Below are 15,933 nucleotides of genomic sequence, written 5' to 3'. Positions count from 1 at the left end.
AGTACACCTCTAACTCATGAAGGAGGAATCACATTGAAGCTAAAGGTAAAGTGTATATTGAAAGTTCAATAGTGACTTGTAAATGTAAATCTAATTGAGCATTAATATGGAAAACATTGAGGGAGATGAATTGGTGTTTAAATATTTTTTTTAATGAATTTAAAAATAAATTTAGAATTTAATATTGAGGTCAATAACAAAACAAATATAAATCTTTTTATGTTTTTATTTTATAGAAAAACCAGTAACAAATTTTTTTTTCTTTCTTTTTTTTTAATTTTGTTATTTCTTTTTTAAATAAATATCAATTATAATAAACCCTGATAATATGTGTATCATAATGATAATCAAACCCAAACCAAATTGCAAAAAAATTAATATACATGAATGTTAATATAAAAAGAAAAAAATGTAAATCAAATTTTTGTTGTGGTTTGATCAACTTGACCTATGTCTACTTCCCGAAGTCCTCCTTTTTGGGTATTTCATTAATCAATAATGACTCTACTTCATCCCCATGGCTACACAGAGAAGCCTTTACATACTCAAATCACTTTTGTCGTGCGGTGCAGTGGAGTAGCTGAAATCCCCATCACCTCTTTAGTGTGACAGAGTAGCCAAAACCCCTTTCACCTCCTTAGTGCGATGGAGTAGCCCAAACCTCTTTCATCTCCTCAATGTAGAGAAGAGCTAAAATTCCTTTCACCTCGTTGATTTGGTGGAGATCTAACATCCCTTTCACCTCCTCAGTGTAGCGTAGAGCCAAAATATCTTTCACCTCATCAATACTTCGGAGAGCCGTTAGCCTTTGACACCAAAGGGTCCTTCACAAAGTATCCCTCAAGATAAAAATTGATAAATGGAGGAACTCATGTTCATGTTAGATGGAGATATCGTATGAAAATTCATATCACATCCCCTTGAAACTCAGAAGGAACTTCTCCCTCTCAAACAACCTCACCCTTTCTCTCATATTATTCAATGCACTCTACTAAACACTCTCACAAAAGAAACACACCTCTCACTATCGAAATACTTCTTAGGTTATAATAAGAGCTTAAATAGTGGGCTTCTAAAAACTTTGATTATTAAATCTTGTCGACTCTTTTGCATCGTATGATTTATGGATTATTTAGAATGAATAGCTTAACACCATCATAGATCATCATGTATGATTAGTAATCATCCAATACAACTACTTCAAATCATACATCAGATCATACAATATGAACCAAAGTTCATCCTTATGAGTGTGAATGGTTGTTGAAGATGGCATGCACTTTATTAAATGCATTGACCAAAGAAAAATTAAAATTAAAGACTCTTTATAAATAAGTCTAACATATGCAACACTTTTTTTAGCTCTAATTACTTAATGCTACTTTGTGTATGTTGAACATGAAATTTTAGGGGTGCACACAAAAAAAATATGCAATATATAAAACAAGACAAACTAAATAAATAACCAAAAATATTTATAATCATCAAAACACAAGGTCAAGCTCCTAGTTTGCAACATATACATCCTTGTAAACCATTATTTGATATATAGTGTTTCCATGTTTCTATAGAATGTGCCAAGCAATAATCTTGAGGCTAATACAGTTAACAGTGTTAGCAACTAGATCTATAATATTGCACAACTTAAATCTCATCCCACACTGCATTTTATGGGTAGTCACCCACTGCAAAGCCTTATGACGAATGAAAGAGTGATCTTGAATGAGGGATGTGAAGGAGACTATGTGAAGAAGTTATCATAAATCTTGTCACTCCTTAATATCTTCTCATGTCGCTCGAGCCTACCGTCAACCTCAATAACTCATAGAGGATCATGCAAGTCTATCTTGGCCCAAATAGCCTCTTAGTAGGCGCACCATGCAACATGTTAATATGTTTTTCCAACTAAATATTTTCCTATAAAGAAAAAGAAAATAAAGTCACATGACAAAAAATGGAGGCATCATGTCAAAACATGTTTAATGAAATTAAGACAAAAATCTATTATGCATGAAATATGGGGTTGCCAATAACTCCCAAGTGTTCAAAATTGGAGTTCAAAAAGCAAAGTTTTTCTACAAAAGGAAAGATGTAATGTCCATAGGAAATTAGCCTACAATAATAATGCCTACACACCAAAGTTTAAATATGTTATTTTCATTATTATGTATATATATTTTTAAAGACCCATCAAAATCAAAACCCTTGGCATCACACCCAAAACCAATATTTGGAGATTTGTAGTGTCAACAAATTTCAAATAAACATGGTCCACACTAGCACGCACCAAATTTATTGGGAGTCATTTGTTGACCATTAATGTGTATTTTAAAAATAATTCAAACATGTTCAATGAGAAAGATGGTCTACTAATTTAATATTATCTAAAATAATTTTGACATGCCCTGGCAATATGCAAAATCACCCAAATTACATTTACTTTGGAAATAGACTTTTTTGATGCACGCAAAACACTAAATTACTAAAATGTTCCCCTCATGTTTGTCTTGATTGAACAATGATGAATTATGAGCATGACATTGCAAGAAATCATCCACCACTAGCCTGCACATATAGCTGACCACACCTTTATTTGCATGAATACCTATTGCCTTGTGGTCCAATTTCATAGTCATTTTGCCGATGTATTTAGCACGATGAGAAGAGTCTCATGCAAGCTTTTCATAGCATGATGATAGGAAATTCATCAATGAGATTTGCAACATAATTGGTGAACTCTTTAAACCTTATTATTAATATGTTTGGCATAGAGAGTGGAGCCTCAAGCACACTTATCTTAGATTGGTTGGAGGAAACCCGTTAGCAACATTCGTGACAGCATGGATAAATCTTATTTGCAATGCGCTTGACACAATGAGTGGAACTAAATACAAACTTTTCTTGGCTTGGCAGGAAAAAACTTGTTAGTAATAATTATGATGTGATCAAGAAATTTACTTTCAAACTCCCATGCAGGTATCCCATATATACCTTTCTTAGAGTGATTTTTTTTTAATTCCGAATGCAATGCCATAGGACACCGACCATACATGCCTTCTCAACATGTGATGTAAGCCCAAAGATTCTGTCTATGTAAGGAACTACAATGAGGGCATCAGAATTTGGACTAACTAGAATCTTTAAAAAATGCATGCATGGGACTCAAAATATAAAAGAAAATTCAGTTAAATGCAATAATGAATGCACAATCAAGAATTAAAAATACTAGGTTGGTATTCTTAAGAGAATAAAACATTACATAATAATCAATAAATAATATACAACTTATAAGGAATTAAGAAAAAACATGCAAATTAATTAAATCTAAGCATTACCTGACAGTTGTGGTAAAATCCCTCAAGAAACAAAAGCAATGAACTCAAGGGACATGAAAATGAACTATCCCTCCCTCCATATTTATAGAGTAAGAGTGAGCTCCCATGGGATCCACAGGGATAAATTAAAATCATATTAACAAGATGATAAAAAATTGACATGTGAAAAATGTGTCAGTCCAAATTGACTTAAATTCATCCTCTTTCCCACCACGTCAATAAATTGTTGTGCAAGAAAACATAAAGTGATTGTTAAAAAATTCTAAATTACAAAATAAAGATGCAAAAAAAATAAAAAATGTGATAATATTGATACTTATGCAAATTTTATAAGGTGATCTCTACTCTGATATTACATCTTGAAATTCATGCAAGAATACTGAAGGCATGTTAAATAACAAACTTGAGATATTTTAGAACATGTGCATGCATCACGAGTTAACATTCAAATTCTATTAAAATAACTAGAGAAATGTACAAAAATGTGTCAAGCTCACTAAATGTCAAACCTTTCAAGTGTGACTTGCAAATGCACTATTAATACCCTAGTACATGATGTGCCTCTATTGACAATCACCTTTTCAAATAAAAAGTCTGCATTTGCCGAGACAAATATGATAATTACCTAAATGAAATGTCTTATAATACTACGTAGGCTAAAAAATAAAAAATAAATTTTAAATTTCCCACTTCAAAAAGTATATAAATACTTTAAAACTTCTCAACAAATTTTAAAAATTTAAATCACTTTTAAAAATAAAACGTGTGCATGAAGCGCAACAAATATTACAAATGTTAAAATATTATTTCTAAGAATGCTACAACAAATGTATTTTAAATTCTTGTATTTGCAAGCTTGTAAAAATATTAAAATTATATTACAAATTAAAAAATTTTAAATATTTTCGAAAGGTGAAAAAAATACCCACACATACTCCAACCAGTACATCAAAGTTCAAATTTTTGGGTTTAAGAATGTTGCATAGGCTAAAAGAAAAATGAATTCAATTTATAAGTCTAATCCTTAAAAAGAATTTCAAGATGGAAGTGTTTTTTTAAATGTGCCTAAATCCTTATGTATTTTATTTTGGCATAATTCAAAACAAAAATATGAAAATATAAAAAAAAAAAATTAACAAAATTTAAAATATTCAAGTGAAACCAATTTTCTATAAAATTTAAAGAGGAAATTCATCTACCCTTCGCAACCATTTATTAGAGTGATAAATTTGAGAAAAATCTCAACTCAAAGAATGAACATCTTGTTCAGCATTTTGCTAAGATTCATTCTCGATTCACCTTTTAAAATGATTGCTTGCCGTAAAAATTTTAAAATATGTTTAAAATGAAGTTTAAAATTTTTTTAAACTTCACTTTAACGTAAGCAAACTAAGTCATTTCAATTTAGCCTTGGTTGAGAGGCCTTATAAGACATTTCAATGAATTTTAGGGGAAAAAATGGAAGATTAGTTCGTATAGTAGTGGGAAGAGAGAAGTGTAGAAGAGTTCAAATTGATAGAACTTAAGGATATTTTAAAACTTATCATTCACTAACGTGATAATGTTTGAAGGAATCACCAAACTCCTTAAACGATTAAAGGTTCATTTGGGTGGATTTTTTTATTGTTTCTTAAAGTAGTTTTCTAGCACGAAAATTTTAATTTTCGTACTAGATATCTGCTTCAAGAGAAAGTAAGGAAATCATCACAAACAAAACCTAAGACCACCACCAAAACCCCATCTTCTTTAAAATAAAATCAATTTTTACACCACAATAAAAAGCACTTCACTTTTTATTCCAGCAGATATAAATAGATGTGCAATTACTAAATTTTGAATGCATCAAAACACGATAAAAATAGACATCAATCACACTATTAAAATTTCATTTGGGACAATTTTCTTACTAATTTCTAATATAATTTTTTCGTACAAAAATTTTTTGAACAAATAATTTTTATACTTAAAAACAACTTTAGAAAATAATAAAAAACTATCCTGAGACTACATTTGGGAGGACATTCTTACTACAGCTTCATAAAACAACGTTTTAGTAAAAAAAATTAAAATTTTCTACTAAAAATTTATTTTTAGAAGCAGAAGAAAACCACCCTAAACAAAACATAAGTTTAAGAGAGGGAGGTCACCTGAAACAAAAAAGAGTCAGGTTACTCACACTATTGAGCCTAAGAGAGGGAGGTAACCACCAAATATCTACTTTTTTTTCTTTAGGCAACCAACCTTACTTGACTAATGTTTCTTTGAATTCTTTTATTCAAATTAGCATTTTAACATTAACAAAAAAACCAATTTTTACACAATATTTGACAATGGAATTTTAAATTTTTAATATTTTGAATCCACAAAATTTAAAATTCAAAATTTATAATTTTACTTGCAACCACAAATTTAAAATTATGAATGCATAATCTTAAATAATAATCAATACACATAAAATATAAACTCTACCTTATAACTTTAATTTTTCTCATAATAAAATCTTGATAATTATCGGCCTTCTTGCTCTGAGATCTAATTATTGGTCTACCGCTTCTTTTATGGGCATATTTGTTTCGCATCATGAGACAAGCTTGCTTCCCCAAATGATCAAGCCCCGCATGCAAATTTCCTCAAAAGATAGTCAAACATTAAAGCTGATCTTTTATTAGGTTACAGGCCAAGCATAAATATTTCAGAAAAACTTTGAAGACTTCCATCAAAATAGCAGTTTCAGCAGTCATGAAAACGAAATCAAATGGAAGACATACAATGCATAGCTTAGAGTTTTGACGGAAGTAACAAAAGGACTTCAAATATAGATCCATGTTGAGCCATCAATTTGACTGCGCCCAACAAGAAAAGATCAGCAAAAACAAAAAAAAAACGTCTTTAATTTTCTTTTCCCTTCAAATTATGGAGGCATCCCATTGCAAAACAAACAGAAACTCACCAGATCAAGGAAAATCTCTCTACCAAACATTAAAAAAAATAAGATAAAATAACCGCCGTTTCGTGATGATGGCTGCTTTTAGACCAAGACTTGCATTTGTTATACTTTCAGGGGATCGATCAGCAAAGAAATTAGCTTCCATTCAGCCAGGTTAACTACCAATGGCAGATACTTGGCCTTTCTTTTTCTGAACGAGTCACTGTTTTTCTGTTTCAGTGATTCTGAAAACTCTCAACGGCTATCTTCCACTGCCATGCCTGCTGCTTCGCATCCTCAAATGATAAGACCTTCTTTGGCTGTAAGACAAAAATGACTGAAATCAATTTAAGAAAACTCAACCATGCAAACTAGGTAAACTACAAGGACACTCATGCGCAGATATATACCATCCCTGTTCCTATTAGCAATTTCAAATATTTAACTCAACTGAATAGATAGCCAAGTTCATACGAATTGTGTAATTCTAGTTGAAGAAACATACAGTTGAAATCTTGAAATGCGAGGAACTCGTCACATGGATGCTCATGTCTCTAGAGTTACCGGACCAAATTATATTTCCCTTGGACATGACCTTGGAAGGATCCACGCATACCAACTTTGGTTTATCAGTCAGGATCAACTGCACCTTCTTGTTGGTGAGTTTCTGCAATTTCTTCAACTTCGAGATCATAACAATGCTCTCCCCAGGTTCCAGGAACTCTTGCCTTCCATTAGAACAAGGGAAGAGCAAAATGCAAGCATATCAATGATTGAAAAGAATAATTTATATTAAAAAAATGTATAATGAAAAGAGAATAGTTGATCATGCAAAAAAAAGATAAAAGACTTAAATCAGTAACATGTTCAGAATTTTATCTATTGAAAAAAAAAATAAAAAAAAAATAAAAAAAATATCCATTGAACCAACAAAGCTTCTGGTGGAAGTAGAGAGAGGTGAGAAAGTAAAATATGGAACCATTGGCACACACCATTTGGAGTCAAATGAGTCGATCTTAGAAAGTTTGGATATATGTGATTGTGTCTCAGAAGATGATGTAGCGCTGTTAAAACTTGCATCAACTGGTGGTAACTGAGGCACACAGCCATCACCTATATGTGATAAGTTCCATGTGGAACCCTGGGGATCATCATCCTCCACCACCTGAAACCTAAGACAGTTAGTTGGTTCCAGTAAACCTGTTTCTATGGAAAATGACAAAAAGTCACGCAGTATATGAAAAGAAGCTATGGTTGAAAACTGTCAGTACAGTTGATTCTGGAGCAAGCTTTGGTGCAGCAGACTTCCTTATGTTTTTCCAATCAATTCCCCTAAAGAAGGGATGCATCTTGAGGGCAGCATAACCTTGAGGTCCAGCACCAAGTCTTTTCGTGGGTTCTATGTCCTGCATGCAATAAGACACCTTTTAAAAGTATGTTATCTCTCACAACAACAACCACCCCTTATCCCACTATGTGGGATCGCTGCACCACAAATATTTATAACATCATAATTTGCAGAAGGATTAGGCGAAAGACAATGGAGTTAATATGGTTAAACTTTAAAGAATATTAACAAGAAAGGAGTATTTCTGGTCAAAATTAGAAGAATAAGAGCATAAAGAAGGGCAGAGCACGTAATTGAAGTTTTTAGCAAGAGTTTCCTCCATTATAATATGACTTGAAGGCGTAAACTAACCAATCTGATAGCTTTGCTGACATCAATAAATTTGTCAGAGGATGAGTAAGATTTTTAAGTATGCTTCTAATGCTTGGTACATATTAAACTAAAATCATGATTAAAAGCATGTTGAGCAATTTAGAAAAAATTCTATTGGAAAATAAACACTATAGGCTTCCAAGAGCAAATAAAATGTGTTGTTGTCCTCAGTTTCAAATTCCTTAAGAATTTATCTGCGTAGATGCATTTACCAGTCATACAAACCGGAATCGCAAAACGTAGAAGGTTATAAAGTTCTTACATATATATATATATAGAGAGAGAGAGAGGGAGCGAAGAACTAAATTGATCCTCTGACTCTTTCTGAATGACCAAATAGTCTCCTACTATATAAAAGTTCATTGACTCTTCAAAAAGGAACCAAAATAGTGTCATAGCTAATTTTTAACGAAAAAAATTAATAAATTAAAGGTAAACATGGATGGCAAGAGGCTATTTATAGAATGCAAAAATTTTACTAGGTAAATCAAGACTGCACTACATCGAACCAAGCTATCGAGTCATAGCTTGGAAAAGAAGGTGCAATCTTCTCCTTCACATTGTGAATGTCATATTCGAGCAACGTCGAACCCCAACTGTTGGATCTGAATGTGTCCGTGGGTGACACCTGACTTTACTAGCAAGCCTACCCACTAAGTGAGCGAGCTAGAACTTGTATGAGAATGGAGAGAGGAGAGTATAACTAGAGAGGAAGAGAGAATATATATAGAATGCTCAAGACTATAAATCTCAAGTTAGCAAAGGATCCACTTGTAAGGAAATAAATAGTCCTCAACTACTTCTTATCACCCCATATTTATATGGTTCTAAGGGGCTACATGAAAGGTTACACCCAAAAACTAAAAGTACTATGCCCCACAAAACACATGCATAACAATACACAAACCACCCTAGACATCTGTCATCTCCCTATTGGTTGAAGGAGGGCGGTGAGGTTGGAAGGACTCCAACAAGTTGTCTTTGGGTGAGCTCAGTAATGTCAAATTGGTAAGAAAGCTAGGGTGAGTCTGTGGGTTAGTGTTGAGATGGGGGGACCTACAACCAGTGGGCTTAGTGATGTTGCTAGCAACTTGTGTGAGAGAACATGGATCGCTTGATGAGAGAGAGGTGAGTAAGAAGTTATTGCAAGAAGGGATAGAAAACAGGATAGTCAGTCACGACAAGATGAACTGAGAGTCCCATGAATAGGCATTTTCTTGTGGCTGAGCTTGGATAAGAATGATCGCTTTGGGAGAGAGCGGGTGACTAAGATGGTGATTCAAATGCATGTTGGGTGTTGATTTGCTAGCTTGATGATGAATCCTCGATTCGATAGCTCCCTGACAGGCCATAGTGAGTGGTGCATGTTAATCATGTTAAGTGAATTTTCCTGCAAATTAAGAAGTAGTGCCTTCGGGATCATTAAGCGAGTTCCACTATCATAACCCATTGACTACCTAATAGATAATTGAGAAGGTATATGTGAGCATATATTTAGTTCCTTGATTCACTTAACTCTTTGATAGAAAAAATGACGAAAAGGAAGAGTAAATGATATTAAATGCGACAACCAAGCATGAACATGAAAGTAAATGTAGAGTTATTGCCCCCTACTTTTACCTCAATGATTGTGTACCTCACATTGATGTTAGTCATGTGACACAACCTTCCACTTGGCTCCTTATAAATAGGTGGTTTGCATTGTGAAATCTTTACTTATGCTTTGATAATATGAGAACCTTTGAGTCTTGACAGAATGAACCCTGTCAAGATAGCCAGATCTCATGTGAGAGCCACAAAGAAGGTCACCTTTCGTCAAGGGTGAGTTGAGAGGTCTAAGAGAAATGCGACTGAGATCTCATTGAGTGAAGAAGTCAAAAAAAAGCACCTAGGTGGTGCTGAAGACAACTACGAACTCATCGCTGCCCCACATATGAAGAAGAGTAAGGATGACCTTGAGGTAGGGGTGTCAATTTCGAGTCACGGATCGGATTTGGGTTTAACCCAGAACAGACCTGACACTATTCATGCATCCCGAACTCGACCCGTTTTGGCATACGAGTCAGTATTTCGGACCCGAACCAGACCCGCTTCAGGTTCTGGCCAACCCGACCCGACCCGATTCGGGTTTGACAGCGGCAGAAATCAAAGTCGTGTCGATTGCGGTGACCGGCGATGTCAAGCCCGCCACAGCTGGTGATGTCAATCTTCCTGTGAGGATCTTTCTACCACATGATGAGGAGGATGAGCCTCTTAGAATGCGACTAAAGGGGTGAGTAGCATTAAGGTGCCCAACAACAGAGGTTGTGACATCGCTTCTACTGAGGATGGCATGAGCTCTCAAGCACCTCTTTAAGGGGCAGGTAAGAGAAAATTGGACAAATTTAAGTATTTGTGAATTACATTATTAGGAAAAAAGGTATTTGCTGTGAGAAAACATAGTCTATGTTTCCTCAAGCGAGCTGATGTGGGACCCGCCAAGCGAGTAGAAGACGAAGACTTTGGAACAGTGGGCGTTGTATCAATACTCTAGCTTCCTAATATGCTCCTCCCTTCATTACAAAATAAATATTGTATTATACAATCTTTATACCATCCATAACAGTAGTGTTCGGCAACTTATGTTTAGCAGGTTATGTTATGTACTTCTTTATATAAACAACTGTTCTGTAACCTTGATGAATCAATTAAAGAGAAATAAAAATTATTCGTGCTTGTTTTCAAGCCTCTTTGAGAAGATAACATGGTGGATTTCTTAAATCCTTCAGAGCTCTTTATGAGTGCTGCAAGAATTTCTGTGATTCCTCGAAGTTAATAATTTCTGTGATTCCTGAAGTTCTTTGGTGACCCTTTGGGTTATCCTAGTTAACCATATGCTCTTCTGTTGTTGTTTCTATTTGAATCCCTCTGTGTAGCTCTCAACCAACCCTACCGAAATTTCTGGGTAGGGTTTTTGGGTTGGGTCAACCACATCACTACCTCACCAGCCCTAGAATATTCCACATAATAACACAAACCACCATCCAAATCCTACAAAAGCCCACCACCAAACTCTTTCAAGAACACATACATTACATTAAAAATAGGAGTTAAGCTTATAAGGAAATTGTGCAATAGCTTTTCCAGTAGATAAAAGGAAATTGCAAGTGAAATTTCTCACCAATAACTTGTCGATTAGATCTCTTGCTTCATCCGAAAAGTAGTCAGGAAACTTAAGATCCCTAGCCATAATCCTCTGAAAGATAAGCCACTCACTAGCATCTTTAAAGGGAGAAGATCCAGTAAGCATCTGATACAAGGTACACCCAAGTGCCCATAGGTCATTTCTGGTAAAAGAAGAGAGAATATATGATTTAGCATGAACTGATGTTGAGCAAAGATAAAATGCTACATAGTTTAAAGTAAAATTAAATATTGTGCTTATATTACTTCAGCAGAGACATCCGCATTCTAATCATGCAACAAATCAGGTGCTACAAGGTAAAGTCGCTCCAAACAAGGCAGTTAGTATAGTACACTAAGCCACGCTAAAGATGTCCGATTAGGTTCATAGAGCTATATGTTGGAATGATCGGGACAATTTTTTATAAGGCAGTTATAGCTGGATAACTATGTTGCACCGATACGGATACGGCGACACGGATACGACACGATACAGATACGGGACATGTCAATTCTTAAAAATATAGGATACGGGTACGGCGCGGACACAGCATCATAATTTATAAATCATATATAAAAATTAAGAAAGCAATCAAAATATAATATTTGAAATTACAAAAAAAAATGACAACAACATCATTTGTTGCCTTGTAGCTTATAAAATCAAAATATAAGTAAGCATTAAATGTCTAGTACAACAACAAAAGCATAAACATAAATTGTATAGCACATAAAGTTTCAACTATTCAATAGAAGGAATGATATGATTAGCTTCTTCAGTGGTTTGTCTTTGAACTTCTATATCATCTTCAATAAATATCATAGCTTTTAATTCAGGCTCATCAAGTGAAAGATTAGTAATTTCTAATATTCTCATATCATCAAGAGACTCAAATCCATCTCGGAAATGTGGGAACTTTGCTTGCAGCCGCGAAAGTAAATACGATGCATCTTTTTTTTCGGATTTCTTTTTTTGCTTTTCAACGGACATGTGTATCGGATACGCATGTCCTTTTGAAATTAAATAGTATTTTAATTGGATACGTCTTTGATGTATCCGACACGTATTGGTGGAGTATCGGAGGCGTATCCGTGTATCGGTGTATCGGATACAGCACGCCTTCATAAATAGGTGTATCCGTGCAACATAGCTGGATAATGAAAGGAAGGAAGAGGGCAAGGTTTAAAACAGTTTTAAGAATTTGACGGTTCCTCTTTTTATCTTAGCTCAGGCCCTAAAAATTCCTTTTGACATAAGGAATTAGCAGTGCATAATAAGATTGTAATGTAGACGAACTGAAATGGTTAAGAGGAAAAATGCAATACAATTCAAGCTTTTACTGCTTCAAACATCCAAGCCCCAGTGAAACATTACCAAGTGATGCACTTCAAAAATTTATTATTAGAATATTCAAGCGGTTTGATTAATTTAAGATTTTATTTTACAGTTAGGATAATTTTTACTTTGAATTAGATGATAGGACTTTAAGAATTTATCTAGATTTAAGCATTAACTATATTTCAACAAATAGGCATTATCTGGATTATTAATGAATTATAAAGGAAATGAAAAGACATCTCCCAAATAATTTATCTCCTCTCCTAATCTGGTTTTATTATCTCCAACAAATCTCTCTTCTCCCTCTCCCCGCTAATGACATTCCCTGCATTTCAATCTCATGCATCCCAAAGTTCTCCTGTTTCTGTATTTAAAAAAGTTCCAGAAAACTGATAAAATAAGACTCGGTTCTTCTACAACGAGGATACCATCCTCTTCTCAATGGAATTAAGCAAATTAAAGAAATTCAAACAATCAAAAAAGAAAATAAGATGATTACCATCAAGGTCAAAAGTCCTACATCAATTTAGTATCAAAGCTACATTTTTAATGGTATGCACATCTAAACCTTAGCCAGTTATATTCTTCCCTTAACATTTTCCATTTCACACCACCATGACATCTATAAAGCCAAAAAAAATAACATGTGTAACGCCGAATTCAGCGGGATATCCGCTGATTTTATGGACTTCCTCGACAGATACGAGGTGAGCTGCTCTCTTTTTTTTTTGTTCTTTACACGAAGGTCAACAAAAATAAGACTCGGTTCTTCTACAACGAGGATACCATCCTCTTCTCAATGGAATTAAGCAAATTAAAGAAATTCAAACAATCAAAAAAGAAAATAAGATGATTACCATCAAGGTCAAAAGTCCTACATCAATTTAGTATCAAAGCTACATTTTTAATGGTATGCACATCTAAACCTTAGCCAGTTATATTCTTCCCATAACATTTTCCATTTCACACCACCATGACATCTATAAAGCCAAAAAAAATAACATGTGTAACATGCATGGATTATGCCTAGAAGATATATCACGAATATAAAAAACTCACATTAAGAGTTACAAATCATCCCTAATCATTTTGAAATCAATTTTATGGATTTCTAAACATGTTTCATTAAGATCATAAGCATCTAAGTACATAATAGTAGTATGAATGTAGTTTAAATATAGGTGAATTATATGGTTTGTGTGATTATAAGCCCCATACCTAATTTCTCACACAAAGTGATATCTATCTAAGTATCTCTTATATTGGTAAAAATATTGCCTATAGGTAAGTAATGATGCTTAAGAGAACTTGTACAATTATCATGCATATGACCATACCTGTTAACGGCGAATGGCGCACCATGGCGCAAAGGTCTCTTTGGAGCCATGGCGCATAGCGCACGGCGCGGCGCGCACTATTTTGAACATGGCGCAAGCTATATAAAAATTATAAATAATAAGCATGAATATAAAATATTATTAAAAATCCAATTTACTTCTTCGTTTGCTATGAAGCTGCAATTAAAATATTATTACATTACTATATTATGAACATATATAAAAAATCAACACATACATTGTAAAATACTAACATGTTCAAAAATACTCCAATTGCGTTCGCATCCAGATGAAATACATGTTAGACTTAGGACTTTGATAGCAAAGCTTTGTAAATTTGGAGCTCCTTGTCCATATGCCAACCACCAATCAGCTGGAAATTTTTTTTTCAATATTATATAACAAATCAGTCTTAATTTTTTTTTAAATAATGATACCTGGAGATCGGGTAGTTCTTTGTCTTACAGCTTGAGGAATACAAAAAAGTCCTTCACCCCTAATGTATAAACTTAATTCATTACTGATTTTATCTTCTTCAGCTACATCTTGAGATAATCTTCCAATACATTGGTAAAGATCATCAGCTATTTCCTTATCCTTAACAATATCATGGTTATTGAAGAAATATTCAGGATTTAAAAAATGTCCCGCTGCATGTAGAGGCCGATGTAATTGTACTTCCGATCTTCTATCAATCATTTTAAAAATTTGATCATACTTATCACTGTTATTGAAACTTGCAGCAATTGCCTCTTTTGCTCTATCAATTGCTTCATATATGTAAGTCATTGGGGGCTTCTTCTCTCCATCAACCAATCTAAGAACCTTTAATAAAGGACCAGCTATTTTTAAGGCATACACTATAGTGTTCCAAAATGATTGGTGAAAGATTGTATGTTGAGATTGTTTTTCTTTAGCCTCTTTCGCATAAGGACCCAAGATAAATTCCTCACAAGTAAACATTTTCTTCAAGTTCAGTTGTTGTTGATAAAAACATTGTAAAGTTAACAAAGCTGTTACAAAGGGAGTTTTTGCGGGTTTGACCAGTGCTCTTTGATTTGTGCACCTTCTCATTAACTCAAGTAAAAGAGGTCTGGAATATATAAAACTATGTACTGTCACTGCTTTCTCAAAGCATCGCCTTAGATTTTGAATTTTGAAAATGTCCTCCATTATTAAATCCAAACAGTGAGCAGCACGAGTCTAATAAATGTGAGGATATTTGTCCATCAATAATTTTCCTGTTATGTCATTATAATTAAAGTTAAGATATATACAAATTCATCATGAAATAACATAACTTTAGAATAAAAGTTGTGAAAAACCTGCAAGAACATTTTCGGATGCATTATCAGTGACCACTTGGATCACATTATGTGGTCCAATAACCTCGATGTACTTGTAAAAAAGTTCAAACATTTCATAGCATTCTTGGAGAAAGAACTAGCATCAATTGATTCTATGAATGCACTACCTCTTGACAATTAACAAGAAAATTGATTAAGCTTTTTCCATTCCTCGACTTCCATCCATCCGCCATTAGAGAACAACCATATCGTACACAATCTTCCTGATGGCGTCGCAATAGCTCATGTGTATGTCCAACCTCTTTCTTTAAACAAGTAACTCGTACCTCATGATAACTAGGAGGTTTTATACCAGGTCCAAATTGCCCAAGTGCCTCCACCATAGCAGGGAAACTATCATAGATCACAGCATTAAATGGAATCCCACCATCGTACATCCATCTACTGAACACTTGAACAGCCCTTCCCCTCATTTCTTTTTTAGCTGCATTCATTTCTTTGTTAAACTAACATTTTATATGCTTTACTACATCTTTAGGATTTGGTGTAATAAAAGTATCTAATGGACCTTTAGGTCGTGATGTTTTGAAGATAGATGTAGATGTCGACCCTTAACTAGATGTGTTAGATTTATTTGTCCGCAACATTTTGGATGGTTTAGCAACTAAAATATCATCTATCATCACATCAAAGTATTCTCCTTCTTCAGTAAGGTTGACATTTGATATATCATTAAACTGTTCCTTTAAATCTTTTTTTTCAACATGGATGCCTTAATTTCAGACTTCACGTGCTCGGGACAGTTAG

General features: G+C 34.0%; 1 protein-coding gene across 1 annotated transcript in view; it reads right to left on the bottom strand.

Annotated features, from left to right (window-relative positions):
• Positions 1-6,051: 6,051 nt before the first annotated feature.
• LOC110098330 (3-phosphoinositide-dependent protein kinase 1) overlaps positions 6,052-15,933 on the bottom strand; it is a 27,455-nt gene continuing 17,573 nt past the window's right edge. The window contains exons 7-11 of the mRNA XM_020825149.2: positions 11,142-11,307; positions 7,533-7,667; positions 7,254-7,426; positions 6,767-6,989; positions 6,052-6,581 (exon numbers count right to left, since the gene is read on the bottom strand). Of these exons, the coding sequence (XP_020680808.2) occupies positions 6,498-6,581; positions 6,767-6,989; positions 7,254-7,426; positions 7,533-7,667; positions 11,142-11,307 (781 nt within the window). The 3' untranslated portion in view covers positions 6,052-6,497. The remainder of the gene's footprint in view (positions 6,582-6,766; positions 6,990-7,253; positions 7,427-7,532; positions 7,668-11,141; positions 11,308-15,933) is intronic.

This window comes from Dendrobium catenatum, unplaced genomic scaffold, assembly GCF_001605985.2.
Source record: "Dendrobium catenatum unplaced genomic scaffold, ASM160598v2 fragScaff_scaffold_323, whole genome shotgun sequence".
Classification (NCBI taxonomy): domain Eukaryota; kingdom Viridiplantae; phylum Streptophyta; class Magnoliopsida; order Asparagales; family Orchidaceae; genus Dendrobium; species Dendrobium catenatum.
The sequence above is the reverse complement of the archived record's forward strand: the minus strand, read 5'-3'. Positions and strand labels throughout refer to the sequence as shown.